This window comes from Mus pahari, chromosome 5, assembly GCF_900095145.1.
Source record: "Mus pahari chromosome 5, PAHARI_EIJ_v1.1, whole genome shotgun sequence".
Classification (NCBI taxonomy): Eukaryota; Metazoa; Chordata; class Mammalia; order Rodentia; family Muridae; genus Mus; species Mus pahari.
Genome location: NC_034594.1, coordinates 17,432,269 through 17,450,547, shown reverse-complemented (window position 1 = coordinate 17,450,547; position 18,279 = coordinate 17,432,269). Strand labels below are relative to the sequence as shown.

Here is an 18,279-nt window from a genome sequence, read left to right as displayed (position 1 = left end):
GGGGGGGGGGACCCACTTAGATTTTATTCAGTAGGAGTTCCCTTGATTTTAACAAAGCCCAACTGAATTGGATTTTTTCCTACATAAAAATATAAATAAATATCTATTCTCGTAAATAAATGCATACAATATACAAATAAATTGTTGGGTTTTACATATAAAACTTGATATGTACAACATAATTATAAAATCTCTTTCTTGATGGAATCAGTATCTTTTTAGTTACTTTTAAGATTTAAAATTAGATGTTTTCAGTTGATCTGGGGTAGGTGGCTCTGCAGGTAAAAGTGCTTGCCACCAAGCCTGGTCACCTGAGTTTACCAGGACTCACACGAGGGAAGGAGAGAAGCAATTCGTGTGAGTTATTCCCTGACCTCTACACACTCTGCATGGTGCATGCACACCCCAGTGCATGAGCCCACCACCATACACATGCAAGTAAATAATGTAATTTTTTTTAATTTTAAAGAATTAAAGAAAAGTCTGTAAATAGGATATTAAGTAAAGGAAATAAAAAAAATCCAAATACTTCTTGACTACTGTAGACAGCAGTAGTTTCATGTGTAATTCTAGAACACTAGTCACGATTCCTTTATAGTTTGATGATGGTTTCTTATGGATTGATCTCTAGGAAAGGAATGAGATACTTTTCTCCCCAGTGACTAGTAGGTGATACATATAAGGATGGTGGTGGAGAGAGGGCGCAGGGCTCAGCTCCTTGAGTGTCCCAGTGAGGTCAACACGTTGAGCCAACTGTGAGAGACAGGTAGTCAGAGAGCTCACCTGAGTTGGAGCCTTGAGTGAAAAAAATAGGAAAAGCGCTGGCTTTTTGAGAAAGAGTCAGGATGCAAAAATTACTGTTGTATTTCAGAGGAAAACATTTTCTTTTAAAGAATGTGTTTCAGTTTTACTTGGTTAGATTTTAGAATTCATTTATTTGGGGGCAGCCTTACCTTGGTGCTAACAGATTTTACATTACAAACCAAAATGACCCTTTAAAGCTCCCTCTGTGCCTTCTTGGGTACTTAGTGTGTCAACATTAATTTATTACAGTGCTTCTGTAACACACACAATGGCACCAATAAAAAAGCTGGCCTGTGATCTCAGGTCTTCAGATTTGCTGGTTCTCATTTGAGTGAGGGGATGGATTTTGGATCAATTATAAATTCAAAAGGTCAGTTGATGAAAATTTTGAATTTGTGTTTTCTTCTTTCAGGGGAAAATAGTTCATCAGAGCTTAAATATTATGAATTCCTTCTCACAGAAGGTGAAGATACAGCAAATAAGGTCTTTGTCAGAAGACGTACGATTCTACTACAAACGATTACGGAGTAATAGGGAAGACTTGGAGCCGGGAAAGAAGTCTAAGGTTTGTTAGATCTGGGAATTTCCAGCTGTCATCACGCTGTGCTGGCCATCTGTTTCAGCACTCATGGGTGTCCTGTGTTCCTTTACAGATTGCAAACATTTATTTTGACCCTGGACTGCAGTGTGGGGATCACTGCTATATCGGTTTGCCTTTCCTATCCAAATGTAAGTCTTCCATCCTGCCTTCCTTCACTCTCCTGCCTCAGTACTGTAGAACTCACTGGAAGGGGTACTGGCAAGTGGGTTAGGCTGAGTGCATGCTGACTTGTGCTTCCTCTTTTAGCTGAACCCAAAGTGCAGCCTGGGGTGGCCATGCAGGAGGACTTGTGGGATGCCGACTGGGACTCACATCAGAGCTTGTTCAAGGCTTGGATGGGGATAAAGGAGGATGCAGGACATAGGTATGAGCTTCCACTTCATTCAAGTGTTTTAGCAGGGTATCCCACGGGGCATCTCCATTGTTGCTGCCTTGTAAGCATCAAGATAATGTCACATTGTCATTGTTAGCATGTGTCGCTAAGAAATACACACACTCCTGTGTCCTCTTTTTCTCCAGTGCATAAGGTCTGTCCTTAAAAATCAGAGAAACTATTTGAAATTGTCCTTGTTTATAGTGACTGCCATGTCCACCTTAGACACAGTGTTATACATGAGAAGAAAGATTTCTCTGTCACTGGCCTCTCCAAAAGGCAAGTTAGGCTTAATCCCAACAGGAGACCAAATTTATTTGTTCCTTATAAAAACTGCTACTTCCTTCTTCTTCAAGTGCTGGTCTTTTGCCAGAGGAAACAGGGCACTGCAGTGGCCTCCCCACTGCATCTTTGTGAGGTTGAAATATGCTTCTGAAAAACCAGTGCTGTACCTGGACTCAAACTCCGAAATGTAGTGTTGGTATCACAGTAGCCTGGCCCTTTCACGCACAGTAGAAAAGAACTTTTCCAGAAACTGGAATACTGATGAGTAATAAGTACTTTTCTCACTTGGCTGACTCGATATGTATTGGTCAAAGTTAAAGTATTCTTCTATAAGGATAGTATGAAGTCTTAAAGCTTTAACTACATTTCCCTTAACTTTGGTTAGCATACAAAGCATGGGTGTTGCTGACTTCTTCATGCACATATGAGTACACTGTGTTTTACAGTTCCTGTGCCTCCTTGCTGGTCCCTTTCTACCTTGGAGGCATCCCCTGATTTTTCTCTCATGATGAATTTTCCATTACCTCCTCTTGGTCTTCCTTGAGACCTCTCCTGGTTCCCTCTTCACTCTTGGCTATTTTAGATAGTGCAGTGATAAATACTACTTTTTGCAAATGTCTCTTCAGTATGGTGACTTAACCTTAGGGAACATCCCCTGGATAGTAGAGATATAATAGTTCTACTGTTAATTTTCAAGGAACCTCCGTACTGATTTCCATAATGGCTGGGCAAGTTTATGTTCCCACCTGCAACAAGTACAGCTTCACTCCACCCACCTTCACTAATGCTTGTTGAGGGTCAGTTGTTTAGTCAGGGAGGGGTGTGTGTGTGTGTGTGTGTGTGTGTGTGTGTGTGTGTGTGTGTGTGTGTGTGTTTCAATAATAGCCATCCCTCTGAATCTCAAAGCAGTTCTAATTTGCATTCCCTTGATGGCTAAGAATGTTGAAGACTTCTTCAAATGTTTCTGGACATTGGTATTTCTTCCCTGTCCAGTTCAGCTCATAAGTCCATCTGTCTACTAGATGGTTCAATCCATTAACTGTTGAGAATAAGAGTTTCTATATGGTAAAATTTTTCCTTAAAGAAAGAAAGTTTTCTCGTGAAAAATGGTTTCACTGAGCACACAAAGACTTGTAATAGCCTGGAGAGGAGCTCAGTGATGACAACTCTTTTATTCTCTGTCTCCATAATGGAGCTTGTAAAGTAGGCAGTCTCCAGGTGGTGATGAGCAAGTCATTAGTGCTGCCCCCTGGTGCGGCCAGGGAGCCTCTTCACCACAGTGTCTCCCCACATGCTCCTCACTAAGGCCCTGGGTTCCCAGCTGCCCTCTGTCCCCCTGTCTGATTGACAATGAGTGTAACACTCTCCTCATGCCTGCACTTGGGTTACCTTGTTTGTATGCATGTGCTTTTCAGTACCCCAGAATCATAATTCAGTAGCACTGGGTTTGAGTGTGCTTCACTGGTTAGTCCCAGACACTTGGCATTTCCAAATATGTCCAGGTCCTGGACACCTGACTCTTGAACACTCATTAGTAAGGACGTGTTCATATGAGGTCCTGAGTATGACTATGACTGAAAGCAGTCTATACTCTCGGTTTATATTTCCTCTTAAACTGACATTTTCATCATGTGAAGACGTCATCTTGGTTTTATATGAGGAAAACTGTGTATGTCAAGCAGCACCTCTTATCCATGGTACAACTGGAAATACCCGAGTGTCCTGCTTGAGTGTCCACATCCTGCCCGTGGAAGCCATGGAAGAGTCTCTAAAACCCAAGTGTTCAGCCTTGATTATTGAATTAATACCTTTCAATACCTTTGAGGATTAGACTGTTGATGTAGTTCAGTGGTAGGGAGCTTGCCTAGCACACGGGCGTTTGGTTCAATCCTCAGTACTACCAAGAAAAACATTTTTGAAGATGTGCATGCATCTTTTACTGATGCTACTGGAACTAAAGCTTGTCATCCTTTGCATATGCTGGACAGAGCTATAGCACAGATGGTTTTAATGTTGACAGCTCTCTATGCCAAAATAGAGATACATGATATATCATTGAGAGCGTAATAAAGCTGCATGCCCAGTCATAAAGATGACAGCATCTCTGTCACCTTCTCTAAGACTCAAGGAGCATCACCAGAGACGTGCAGAGAACATTCAAGCCAGGGGAAATGATGAGCTACTTGTGGATGTGACATAACTCATGCACTCTTTGCTCATGGTTGTGATCACCTGTTCAAGATCTCCGTAGACCAAGGGCTGTCAGCACCCTATTGTGGAGTAGAGTGGGGCTCCATGAGGGTTTATGTGCAGAGAATGGGTAATGTTGGGGGAAGACATGTTTGCCAGGGCTGTAGCCCCAAGGAAAGCAGTCAGACAAATGCCCACTCCCATGCTCCTGTAAACTACCCTAATGAGACTCATTGGGTTACAAAAAGAAAAAGAAAGAAAATGGGGGCCAAGCCAAGACAGGGTATAGAAGAGTGAACATTGGAAGAAATATATCAAGTATATGTATGAAAGTAAAACTAATCTCAGCATTGTGCAATAGTAACATTTTAAAGTTTAAAAAAAAAATCTTGGTAAAATAGAATAAATAACTTTTTTTTTAAGAACCAGAAAAAAATCTTAAGTATTATTTCTTTTGTTTAGAAAACTCAAATGTTTTGTGGTTTTTTTTTTTTTTTTTTTTCTACACTGACATAGAAATTGCTTTTCTAGGTTGAATGCTATGTTTGAAGTAAATACAGATCTTCAGAAAAATATCGTATCAAAAGTCAGTGCTGAGCTCTCCTGGCCATCCATCCTTAGTTCGCCCAGGCTCCTGAAGTTCCCACTCACTAACACAAACTGCTCCTCGGTAAGTGTTCAAATGGCGTGAGCCGTCAGAAATGGGCCGCGCATGGTTAGAGAGCTGACGCTGTAGTTCTTCTCTAGGGATCTCCACTAATGCATCTGGGCTTTGCTTTAAGGAAGAAGAGATTAGCTTAGAAAACCCTGCAGACGTCCCTGTCTACGTCCAGTTCATCCCACTGGCTTTGTATTCCAACCCCTCCATCTTTGCAGATAAGTTAGTCTCAAGGTAAGCATTCCTTAGATGGTAAAAGGGTAAATGTAGAGGCTGGCTTTATGGCTGAAGTTGCCAGCAGTGTCCTGGGAGTGGGTTGGTGTTGAACTGAACATGAAGAAAAGCTTTCCACAGAATGTAAATGGGGCGCTTGCATTTAACAGATTTGTAAAGGGACAACAGACAAAGCAATTCCACTATTTCCTTTTTAAAAGTGAACAAGGTATTAATTATAACTTAACCTTTAGCCTTTTAAATAGTATTAATATAGTATAGTGCTACTGGTCCCAAGACCTAACAAAAGATAAATTTGTAAATAAAACCTCATGCTTGGCTGTCCTCCACAGTCCCTAGTTGTGATGTTTATGAAGATAAGCATGTGTTTTTTATTTTAGGTTTAACTTGAGTAAGGTGGCCAAGCTAGATTTGAGAACACTTGAATTCCAAGTCTACAGGAACAGCGTAAGTACAACCTCCATGTCATTTACTCTGCTAGGACCAGGGCCGATGGGAAGGACACCTGCGGGCTGCCCTTAGCCTGGCTGAAGGCACTATTGCAGTCCAGGAACTGACTTAGAGGCAGAGGAGAGCAGGAAGAGTCAGGGCTGCAGATACCCAGGATATGTTAGACGGTTCCGCTTTGTGGGTATTAACCTTAGAGTCAGCAGTCAGCCCATGTTAGCTCAGCATAATGCCACCCAGAAAGTCTGAGACTGTACGTGAAATATGCTAATGTGACATTTTATTTTTAAGCGTTAAAAGATTCAGCTGAATCATTTAAACATTCTGTCTATATGCTTCCTGATAAAATTGTAAAACCTGTGAATGTGAGACCAGTACCTGGCACAGCTCTGTGTGTGTGTTTATCTCGATAGATAATGTTGACTTTAAAATGTATAATAAGTTGATTGGTTCTAGGAATGAAAGTGGTCTGTATTATTCAGGTGAGTGATGCTAGCCACTCACTATTGTATCAGGCCTTGATGTGGAGGGTACATGTCAGCTAGGAAGGTTTAGCAGGGACCAAGCCCTGCAGGCTGCCTGGGGTCCTGTGCTTCGTTGCCTTCCTGCCTTATTCCGATGGACCACGTAGTGCTGTGTAGGAAGTCTCCCCAGCCTCGTCCAGCCAGCTGCTTTGTTTGTAGCTCTTCATCTCTGCCACAGCTGCAGTCAGAGCCTAGCACTGAGACGGCAGTTTACACACTCCCGATGCCCTGTGTCTTTCTCTTGGGATCTCGCCTTGCTCCTCCCATCCATAAATGCCATTGTAGTGAGCACTGGAAGTCATTGAGAATGCCCAGTTACTAGAACTTGGTTTCTTCTGCCTTGATAGGGAAAATACGGAAGTCAATGAGCTGATGATCTCATGCAGTCGCATTTGCAAGACATAGGACCCTGAACTAGACTCTAAAGGACAGATGGATGAGGAAAACCTTTGGACCTCAGGAGGTTTCCACAGAAGAAATTCTCAGTGTGAAACTCTAATTGCTGAGAGTCCTTTAAACATGCTTCCTTTCCTGTCATATCCAGTTCTAGAGAGGCATGAATTCAGGTTGAAATTAAATAAATTTTGTTTGCTATTGTTCAAAGACATTTTCTTTTCATTATAAATGCAGAGTGGGAAGCAAACAGTGGCTACAAGGGAGGTTTAACACCGTGGTCTTGGGTCACACCTAACAGCTGGCTGATCGGTAGTACAAACAGCATCCTAAGAAAAGCAGATGCATCTGTCTGTATTACTACAGAAGGGATTTTTGAGATTACCCAGGGGTCCCTTGGTCAGTCTACCTGACCCTTAAGAGCTTACCACTGCACAAGTTTGGAGCCCGTTAGTGCTGTTTCAGGGCACCATACTATCCCGACATGCTTCTCAGACCATCAGAGGTTAAACGAGTTAGTATTTTGGAATACATACAGTCTTTCATTTTGCTCATAAGTGGGGCCAGCATGATGACACACAGACTTAATCCCAGCACTCAGAAGGCAGAGGCAGGTGGATTTCGGTGAGTGTGATGCCTGCCAAAGCTACATACATAGTGAGAGTTAGGGAGTGGAAGCAATTGCCCGGATAGTTTATTAGAAAAGGAGCTTTCTCAGCAGGCATTTCGGAACAGAGTATTCTGTTATCCTGGGAGATTGTTGATAAAGACCAGTGTTATATGTAAAGGGAAATATTTCACTTCATGAGCAGAAGTTAGGTAGTACACTTCATGAAGTCCATATGGCATGTTATGTTTGTCAGTTCACGCTAACACAAGCAGAACCCAGTCATGCCAAGAGAAGTAGAGAATGGCACACAGCTCACCCTTCCCCAGAATGTTTATATTTAGTCTTCTTTAAAAAACAGAATAGTGTGTCTTTATGTTGAAACAGTGTTTTTTAACATAAAAACAAAACAACTCTGAACCATTTTAAAACTAGACATAAAGTCTTATTTTAAATTTCAGATTAGGTTATATCTTAAATCAAGTGTCTGCAAAGCAATAAATAGGTACTTAGTTTTCAAAATGGGATTAAGGATTGGTCAGGTCATGCATAGCTCAACAGCACACATTGACTTCGGGGTGTGGGGGGCTTTCTCCACTTCCTGCACAGGGCTCCCTACCCAGGCTGCAGTATCAGGAGGAGTTAGGGTGCTGATTGTCAAGTCTATTTACCTTTCAGTCATGAGTATTGGCTTTATAGTAATGTTTTGATCTATTTGTCTTGGGTCTATGTCCTTTCCTATATGTGAATTGTATTTCAAATTTAAAAACAAACACACGCCTACGTGTTAAAAATATCTGTATACAACTATAGAATGCGTAGTTCAAACTCAAAGGCTTTGTAACTGGGAAATGAAGTCTGTTCGTAACTTCCCACAGACCATGAGTGCTCCTTCGTGGCTCCCCAGCCTCAGTGCCAGTGTCTGAAGCATGAAGGAGAAGTTCCTCTATATGATCAGTTTGAGAGGCTGTAGATACTAGGCCTGGAGGGGGTCAGGGACAGATGGCTTTCCCAGAAACCATAATAATGACTCCTGTTTGTTTATACAATAATTCAAGGCTCATCCACTGCAAAGTCCAACAGGATTTACAGAGGGTCTCTCTCGGCATTTCGTTTTAAACCTCATTTTAAAACCTGGAGAAAAGAAATCTGTTAAAGTAAAGTTCACTCCACTCCACAACAGAACTGTGTCTTCCCTGATCATAGTCAGGTAGGTTCTAGATGTGAGTGTGGGTGGGTTGTCAGAGCTTACCTCACTCACAGTCCCCCTGTCACGCCAGCCACACACAGCATCCTTTACCATGTGAGACTTACAGTGAAAAACTGTGCTTTGTATGGTTTTGAATTTTTACCCTTAAAGTCAACATATTAATAATGTTTTGTGGTTGTTTACATGGTGTTATTAGACTTGTGTATCAAAAGATACACAAAATTAATTGGAGAAAATGTGTAATTGTTATTTTTCATAGAAACAACCTGACTGTGATGGACGCTGTGATGGTCCAAGGTCAAGGGACAACGGAGAACTTGAGGGTGGCAGGCAAGCTTCCAGGTCCAGGAAGCTCCTTACGCTTCAAAATCACAGAAGCATTATTAAAGGATTGCATAGACCGTGAGTATGGGGCTTGGGAAGGCCCGGCTTTGAGCATGTGCTTTCAGCCATCTAGGATTCCAGAAGCAAGAATAGTGTTTCCAAATGTGCATACTTGCCTTCTGGTCCTGAGTGTGTGATGGATGCTGAGAGAGTCCCAGGCCTTACATCAGAGTTGTTCGACTTGGCTCTTTTGCAGGCTTATTCTGAATGTGAAAAGTAAAACATGCCCTTTGTTCCATGGCAGGTCAGAGCCTAACAGGGAAGAACCTCTCTGAGCCTGGCTTAGGAGGCCAAAGCAAGGGAGCATTAGTTCTAGGCCATCCTAAACGAATGAGTTCAGTCCCAGTCGGGATACTGACAGAGACTTTACTGCCCAAAAATGCATTTATGAAACTAGTTAATGATAAATACAGTGACAGACCCCAGTGGATTGTTCCCAGTTGAAACCTCAGGAATGGCTAGTCTTTTGGACATGTGGGGTGGATTTATAATGTCCAGTATACAGAAGCTCACAACATGTTCACACTGGAAGCACATGATAGCAAGATTTATCCATATTTGTGATTTTTCCCCTCTTTAGGTTTGAAACTAAGAGAACCAAATTTCACATTGAAAAGAACATTCAAAGTAGAAAATACGGGACAACTTGAAATCCGTGTAGAAACCATTGAGATCAGTGGATATGCGTGTGAAGGATATGGTTTTAAAGTGGTTAACTGTCAAGAGTTTGCCCTGAGTGCCAACGCCTCCAGAGACATAGTCATATTGTAAGTATGTTCTTGTCTGGCTCACCACGGAGTGGAGCGTCCCACTGCTGCTAGTCAGTTCACCACCGCACAGAGATGCATTTCCAGACCTGAAGGGTCTTTATCAGGGGCTACAGAGACGAGCACTGGCTGCTCTTCCAGAGGAGCTGGGTTTGATTCTCAGTACCCACATGGTGGCCTACAACCTCTGTAATTCCAGTTCCTGAAGGAATCTGTCTTCTTCTGATCACTTCAGGGACTGAATGTGGTGTACAGACATACATGCAAGCAAAATACCCAGACATACGTGAAAATAAGTTTAAAAGTCTATCACAAATGTATTTGTTTTATTTTTTCCTACCTAACTTCAACTCAAATATTTGTTCCGTGTTTTTGTTTCCAGCATTGTAAAACTTCCTCTGCCCTTAAATTGGATCAGATAATCTTAGCAACTACTATTTTAGAATCCAATTTCAGTATTACTTCTACGGTTGTAAAGCCTAAGATGCTAGTGTGACTTGGTGGTCTCTCAGCCACAGAGCCACCTGTGCCTCACATTTGTCCAGGATGGAGGCTTCGCCTTAACAGAGACAGCTTCTGTGCCCTCAGTGCTAGGCGCAGCTATGGAGTGATTGATGATGCAGTGCCAAGTAATGAATATGACCTCTGCCCCGTGATTAAACAACAATTCTGTGAACCTCTGTGGCTGTTAATCAGAACTGTTGTATATATTGCTCCATGCTCAGCGTAACGTCTGCCACCCAAGTGTCCAGGGAGGAAGGAGGCACGGATGTGTACAGCTAATAACAAAAGGAATCACAAGTGACTACAAATATACAAGAGGTGACAGAACAACACTAGGGATGCAACTCATTGTGTTGTGTTCTGTTGTGTTTTGACAACATCAGTACGAATAAATCCTAGATTCAACAAAGAAAACAATAGAACCGAGAAGAAGCTGGTTTGAAAATGAACCTCATTACCAGTTGGAACATCTTCTGGGTATATGCCCAGGAGAGGTATTGCTAGATCCTCGAGTAGTGCTATGACCAATTTTCTGAGGAACTGCCAGACTGATTTCCAGAGTGGTTGTACAAGCTTGTAATCCAACCAGCAATGGAGGAGTGTTCCTCTTTCTCCACATCCTCACCAGCATCTGCTGTCACCTGAATTTTTGATCTTAGCCATTCTGACTGATGTGAGATGGAATCTCAGGGTTCTTTTGATTTGCATTTCCCTGATGATTAGGATGTTGAACATTTTTTCAAGTGCTTCTCAGCCTTTCGATATTCCTCAGTTGAGAATTCTTTGTTTAGCTCTGTAAACATTTTTTAATGGGGTTATTTGAATTTCTGGAGTCCAGCTTCTTGAGCTCTTTGTATATATTGGATATTAGGCCCCTATCAGATTTAGGATTGGTAAAAATCTTTTCCCAATCTGTTGGTGGCCTTTTTGTCTTATTGACAGTATCTTTTTGCCTTATAGGAGCTTTGCAATTTTATGAGGTCCCATTTGTCGATTCTTGATCTTACAGCACAAGCCATTGTTGTTCTGTTCAGGAATTTTTCCCCTGTGCCCATATCTTCGAGGCTTTTCTCCACTTTCTCCTCTATAAATTTCAGTGTCTCTGGTTTTATGTGGAGGTCTTTGATCCACTTAAACTTGAGCTTTGTGGACCATCCAGAGACTACCCCACCCAGGGATCCATCCCATAATCAGCCACCAAACGCAGACACTATTGCATATGCCAGCAAGATTTTGCTGAAAGGAACCTGATATAGCTGTCTCGTGTGAGGCTATGCCAGTGCCTGGCAAACACAGAAGTGGATACTCACAGTCATCTATTGGATGGAACACAGGACCCCCAATGGAGGAGCTAGAGAAAGTACCCAAGGAGCTGAAGGGGGCTGCCACCCTATAGGAGGAACAACAATATGAACTAACCAGTACCCCCAGAGCTCGTGTCTCTAGCTGCATATGTAGTAGAAGATGACCTAGTCAGCTATCATTGGGAAGAGAGGCCCTTTGGTCTTGCAAACTTTATATGCCCCATACAGGGGAACACTAGGCCAAGAAGTGGGAGTGGGTGGGTAGGGGAGCAGGATGGGGGGAGGGTATAGGGGACTTTCGGGATAGCATTTGAAATGTAAATGAAGAAAATATCTAATGAAAAGAGAACAGAAAAGAAAAGAAAAGAAAAGAAAAGAAAAGAAAAGAAAAGAAAAGAAAAGAAAAGAAAATGAACCTCGCTGCCATTCTTGTGTCTCAGGTTTACTCCAGATTTCACAGCCTCCAGAGTCATTCGGGAGCTGAAGTTGGTGACAAGCAGCGGCTCCGAGTTTGTGTTTGTGTTGAATGCCTCTCTTCCGTACCACATGCTAGCCACCTGTGCAGAAGCCCTCCCTAGACCCAACTGGGAGCTGGCGCTCTACATCATCATCTCCGGGGTCATGAGGTACAGTGTGCTCCTCCTCAGCCAACCAGGGCTGGCTCTCACTCACCACCCAGGGCCACTCACTCTCTCACTGATGGCAGGTCCCAACAGGCACAGCAGACACCCCTAACTCTGTCAGGCTTGAGTGCTAGTGGGAACAGTTAAACAACTGAACCCTTTTTTGGTGGCATGGATGGCAAAGTCTTATTACCTTTGAAAGTTGCTTAAGAAATGAGGTCTATGCTAGTTCATAAGAAAGCAAGCACAAAATATCAGGTATAGTTGCCTTATTTGGGCATATGTAATTAACATCATTATAAGCCTAAGCAATGTAGAACAGGGTAGAAATGTTTCTGTACTTTAGAGACTCAAACATACTTACAATAAGTTATTTATAGCTGCTTACACATCCGTAAGGGAAGAGGTGACCCTCCATCCAGTTCCTCTCACTGGCTCCTCTGACATACGTGATTGTCTTCACACCCAGCTTCTGTGGAGGGTTGTGAACCTTTTTTTTTTTTTTTTTTTTTAAGATTTATTTATTTATTTTTATGTATGTGAGTACACTGTAGCTGTACAGATGGTTGTGAGCCTTCATGTGGTTCTTGGGGGTTGAATTTTTAGACTTCTACTCGCTCTAGTTGGTCCCACTCACTCCAGTCAACCCAGCTCATTCAGTCCCTGCTTACTCTGGCTCAAAGATTCATTTGTTATTATACATAAGTACACTGTAGCTGTCTTCAGACACACCAGAAGAGGGCGTCAGATCTCATTACAGGTAGTTGTGAGCCACCATGTGGTTGATGGGATTTGAACTCGGCCTTTGGAAGAGCAGCCAGTGCTCTTAGCCGCTGAGCCATCTCTCCAGCCACAGTTGTGAATCTTTAAAGTTGGTGTGCAGAGGCTGGAGAGATGGCTCAGTGGTTAAGAAAGGGCACCGGTGCTCCTCCAGAAGATGGGGGTTCAGTTCCCAGCTCCCACCTGGCAGTTACAGCCACCTTAACTACAGCTCCAGGAGAGCCCATCCCCTTTTATGGCCCCCTTTGGTACTGCATGCATGTAGTGCACCAGCATCCATGCAACCTAAATACTGTATGCAGAAAATCAGTCTGTAAACTCTGAGCTACGATGTTTCGTTTTTGTTTTTCCTTAAAAATGTGTTACAGACAACTTGTTGTTTTTACATCATATTGTAGTCATCAAGAAACCTGCGATAACCAAATATTATTCTTGTTTTGGCAAAGAATGCTGACCCGCCCCTCTGCTCCACAGTGCACTGTTTCTCCTGGTCATTGGAACTGCCTATTTGGAAGCTCAAGGAATTTGGGAGCCCTTTCGAAGGCGACTCTCCTTTGAAGCCTCAAACCCGCCCTTTGATGTGGGAAGGCCATTTGATCTCAGGAGAATCGTTGGTATTTCATCTGAAGGAAAGTATGTTCATATACTAAAAGTCCACTTTTTAGTACACATAGACTTGGCTGATGTAATTACAAGAAATGAAATTTATCTTTACTGGAGATTTTTAAAATAACTATTCTGGTGCTCAGTTACTGAGAACTTGTGAGAGTTCTTATCAGGGACAAAATATGCTTAATTGTTAGAGTACTAACGCTATCTATAACTGTCAGAGGTGACAAACTGTACAAGGTTATTAGTTAGAGTACTAACCCTATCTATAACTGTCAGAAGTGACAAACTGTAGAAGGTTGTGGCTCTGATCCTTTCCCACTTCTGTTCCTAGTTTCTCTTTATGATGGGTTTACTAATGAAATCTTTTTCTTAGTATTAGGTTGGAAGTTACTGCTTACTGATTTTTCAATTGATCCATTTTTCAGCTTGAACACACTCGGCTGCGAACACAGTCACGGTAGGGGTTTCTATAGTAATGCATCATCCCGGCCTGGTACAGGCAGTCACAGGCAGTGTGGCACATCAGTCCACCCACACAGCAGCCACAGCAGCAAAACCTCAGCTGACGTGGATAACGTCAGGACCAGAAACAGTTCAAGTCTGTCAAGCAGGACTTCTCCACAAGCAGCCGCCTCACAGTCTACAAGCAAAACGAGCCCCCTGGTCTCAGAGACAGCTGCGGCAGCCCAGGGCCACACAGCAAGCAGGAAGTCCAAAGGGGCAAAGCAGGGCCAGCACAACAGCCAGCGCCACAGCCCACTGGAGCCACACCCACAGCCTCCACCACCAGTGCCTCAGCACCAGGAGCCGCCACCTGAAAGACTGTCTCCTGCCCCCCTCACACACCCTCCCCACCCCGAGCGAGCCAGCACCACACGGCACAGCTCAGAGGACTCCGACATCACCAGTCTCATAGAAGCCATGGACAAAGACTTTGACCACCATGACTCCTCTCCCTTAGATGTGTTTACAGAGCAGCCTCCATCACCAATGTCAAAAAGCAAAGGTAACCCTATCCTCCCCCTTCCAAAGAACAAGGCATGTGAGGGAGAAGTCGTGATCAAGGAGCAGTCAGGATTCTAGGCAGTGGATGCAGCAACTTCGCAGTTGTTCGGTAGCTCAGACCCATCTCCTGGGGGAAGCAGTGACCTCTCTGTGTCACAGTGCAAACAGAAGCAGCTGCTTGTCATGAAACAGAGCTGTGTTCTTCACTTGCTTCTCCAGACGGAATCTGATGGATGGTTGCCGGTGATAACTGTGTTACAGTCATTGTTAAAAATGGCTTTGAGGCCAGGCATTGCTGGCACACACCTTTAATCCTAGCACTCGGGAGACAGAGGCAGGAGGATTTCTGAGTTCAAGACCTGCCTGGTCTACAGAGTAAGTTCCAAGACAGCCAGGGATACACAGAAAAACCTTGTCTCAAAAAACAAACAAACAAAGATTTTGAAAACAGGGCTAAAACCAAAACCATCTACCTCTTAACTCAAAATAGGATTTCTAGCTGTGCACACATCTGTAATTGTCGTACTAGTGAGGGAGAGACAGGAAGTTTGTCACAGGCTGGAGGTCAGCGAGGCTACACACTGACACCTCTCTCTAGGAAAAGGAGTGCAAAAGGCCAGTGAGAAAATAGTTGGTGAAACCACGTGTCCAAAGAGGCTGGCCTAACAGGACAGGGACAACAGGAAGTGGTGGCCATGCACACATTACAGTCTTGTGGGCAGAGGAGCGGGGGATGTACCAGAATTGGTGGGTTAGGAAAGGGGCTTTGCCAGAAGGAACCTCACGGACAGGAGAAGTGTGAACAATTCAAGGGATGGAAAGTCCAAGGCCAGAAGTGACAGTGAGGTCTAACAGGGAGCATGAAGGAAGGCTTCAGAGTGGTGGGAGTGGGAACAGGCGCTTGAGTGCGGCCTTGTGTGTAAGGTACTGAAGTACAGAGGGATACACCTTATTGGCAGTGGCAGGGCCTCCAAGACTAGAGCAATCCAGACTCACCAGAGTTTGGGGATTGAGAGCTTGGAAAGAAATGTGGCACATAGACTACGTGGTTCCTTTCTATCAGTTCATCTAAGGGGTGTGACTACAAGTCATCAGTCATGGTATAGTTCATTTCAAACAAGCTGGGGGACAACAGCATTGAGGGGCTTTGGGGTTTCAGAGTTACAGATTAGGCACAGGAGACCAAGGGATGAAAGTCCCTGTGGGTGTGGTGTATGCCCCTTGTGGAGACCAGGAGAATGCGTGGGTCACAGCAAGACCAGGCCAGGTGTCTTGATTGCTTTTCTTTTGCTGTGACAAAACACTATGACCAAGGCAATGCTTATAAAATGAAGCATTTGATCTGAGGGCTCATGGTCCCATGGCCATCAAAGCGGGGAACATGGCAGCAGGCGGGGCACACGGTACCGCAGCAGGGGTGAGTGCTCACTTCTTGAAGCAGAAAGACATTGCTGACTGAGATTGATGTGAAACCTCCAAGCCCACTGCCAGGACACACTAATCTTTTCCAGACAGTCCCCCCAACTAGGGACCAAGCCTTAGGAGGCATTCTTGTTCAAACCACCACATCCACTCCCTGGCCCCCTTAGGTCTGTGGCCATATCACAAGTCAAAATGCATTTAGTTCATCTTCCAAGGTCCCTACAGTCTTTCAATTTCAACAGAATTGAGTAGTCCAAGTCTCTTGTAAGACTCAAGGCAGTCTTGAGCCTGTAACCCCTATAAAACCAAAATGCAAGTCACATATGTCTAACACACAATGGCTCTTAATATACATTGCCATTCCATAAGGGAAGAAAGGGGGCATAGTGAAAAATGCCAGGCCAAAGCAGGCCTAACAAGGCAGAGTATAACTGTCTTCCCCAAAACAGCATGGCCAGGCCTGTCACAGCTCTGAGCCTCGCCATGAGTCCAGAAGACTGGAGTACAAGGCAGTGGGTAGGCTGTGACAGCAGTGGAGAGGAGGACGGCTTCTGCAGTGTCCTGGAGCCAGAGTGCTCTGGCTGTGCAGTGAAGAGCGCTGCAAGCCATGACAACACCATAGGTGCTGAGCACAGCACAGTGGAGGCCAGTGAGGCTGGGGTGCAGCTCGGGGGCAAGCGCTTGCCAGACACGGACAAGGTTTTTGGTTTGCTTGCTTGCTTGCTTTTTTTTTTTTTTTTTTCTTTTTTTAGATTTATTTATTTACTTTATGTATATGAGTATGCTGTAGCTGTCTTCAGACACACCAGAGGAGGGCATCAGATCTCATTACAGATGATTGTGTGCCACCATGTGGTTGCTGGGATTTGAACTCAGGACCTTCGGAAGAGCAGTCAGAGCTCTTAACCGCTGAGCCATCTCCCCAGCCCTTGGTTTTCTAACTATGTAAAAATGTTACTCTACCTTCAAACCATACAAAACAAGCATAGGTCAGATTTAGCCCAAGCTCTGTCACAGATGCCAAGATTTCAAGATCAGAAGTCTGAATCTAAGTCAAGTATGAAGTCCCTATTTTCACTCGTATGTTAAAAGGGAGCGACACACACGCTTTTCAAGTGTGGCCTCTGCAGGTCTGGGTGCTGCTGCTGAAGGCTCAGTTGGAGGTACTAGCCTGTGTACAGTGTCAGCTCCATGACGCAAGGATCGACTTGTTCAGTATTGTGTCCTGGCTCTTGGAACATGGCTAAGGCTATGCAGTGGTTGGCTTTGGGAGCATCTGGATCTCTCAAATCACTAAGCTTTCTGTCTTACTCTGTCCTTAGTGACACTGTGTGGCCACTGCTGTTCTAAGGGCTTTTTGTAATTTCTCACTTTAGCCCTACAGATGATCTGTCAGGATTGGACCCAACTGGGGTGTTAGCAACCCCAGGTGATCCACCACCAGGACCCCATCTCCAGCACAAGAGGCTCTGCCTTTCCCTGTTGCAACTCTTTAAAGCCCCATCACCTTCCGGCAAACATTTTCAGGCCAGTTTGCCAGGTCTGCGGCCAAACTGGCCAAACTGTACTTGTAAGAGGAGTGTAGTCCATTGCACACCAGCTGTGTCTCAACAAAGTTGACTTTTTAAACAACCTCCTCACAAAGACAAGCCTGCCGTGCAGCTCTAAGTCAAGAAGGAGACTAGAGACCGAGTCTAGCCACTCCCAACAACTAGGAACAGCTTTATGCTTGAAGCTGTTTGATCAAGCTGTTTTTACTCCAATTTTCATCCCCAGGGAAAGGAAAGTCTCTCCAGCAACGCAAGGCCAAGCCTCCGAAGAAGCAGGAGGAGAAGGAGAAGAGGGGCAAGGGGAAGCCCCAGGAGGATGAGCTGAAGGACACTCTGGCCGACGACGACAGCTCCTCCACCACCACAGAGACCTCCAACCCCGACACAGAGCCACTCCTCAGGGAGGTATGTGGGCGTTCACAATTGGACCTCAGACTGCCTAGCTCAGTGCACATTAATGTCTCATGTGTCATGTCTCTCCTGCTGAGCATGTGTCCTGTGTGTTCAACATGCCTGCACTCTCCCCCTGCAGAAAGCAGCCCAGCTCTGATGCTGGGCGATTCTGTTCCCCCCACCCCCACCCCACCCCCAGAAGAGCATTTGGAAATATTAGAAACTGAAACCATGCTGAAGTTAGCGAGCAGCAGGATAATTAGCATCACACTACCTCATGAAGTCTGTTCATGGCTGTAAACATCAAAGGGGAGAAGGAACTGGACCTATTCACTGTCTAGTAATGCTGGGAGTGGGGCTCAGTCACAGCTCACCCCCAAAACAGGGCAACAGTGGCTCTCCCAGAGGGAGTAATGTAACTGGTCTTTGCTACTTTTTGGGTTCTTCTGTTTTCCACCCTTTATCCACCCCCATCCCCGTTTTACCCCCTAACACTATGTAAGAGAAGAACAAGGACAGAGGAAAAAGAGATCTCTGAGCCCAATTTCTTTTCCTTTTCTTTCCCTTTTGGTTTTTTTGAGACAGGGTTTCTCTGTGTAGCCCTGGCTG

The 18,279-nt window shown here is 44.3% G+C and overlaps 1 protein-coding gene across 3 annotated transcripts in view; it reads left to right on the top strand.

Moving 5' to 3' along the window:
* The window catches only part of Tmem131 (transmembrane protein 131), a 146,679-nt gene that overhangs the window by 116,063 nt on the left and 12,337 nt on the right, over positions 1 to 18,279 (top strand). For all 3 annotated transcript variants that reach the window (XM_021197667.2, XM_029538483.1, XM_029538482.1), the window contains exons 20-32: positions 1,217 to 1,369; positions 1,458 to 1,533; positions 1,652 to 1,769; positions 4,785 to 4,923; positions 5,036 to 5,145; positions 5,526 to 5,592; positions 8,175 to 8,326; positions 8,586 to 8,728; positions 9,291 to 9,477; positions 11,726 to 11,911; positions 13,163 to 13,321; positions 13,726 to 14,306; positions 17,504 to 17,682. In XM_021197667.2, coding sequence (XP_021053326.1) covers positions 1,217 to 1,369; positions 1,458 to 1,533; positions 1,652 to 1,769; positions 4,785 to 4,923; positions 5,036 to 5,145; positions 5,526 to 5,592; positions 8,175 to 8,326; positions 8,586 to 8,728; positions 9,291 to 9,477; positions 11,726 to 11,911; positions 13,163 to 13,321; positions 13,726 to 14,306; positions 17,504 to 17,682 — 2,250 coding nt within the window. The remainder of the gene's footprint in view (positions 1 to 1,216; positions 1,370 to 1,457; positions 1,534 to 1,651; positions 1,770 to 4,784; positions 4,924 to 5,035; positions 5,146 to 5,525; positions 5,593 to 8,174; positions 8,327 to 8,585; positions 8,729 to 9,290; positions 9,478 to 11,725; positions 11,912 to 13,162; positions 13,322 to 13,725; positions 14,307 to 17,503; positions 17,683 to 18,279) is intronic.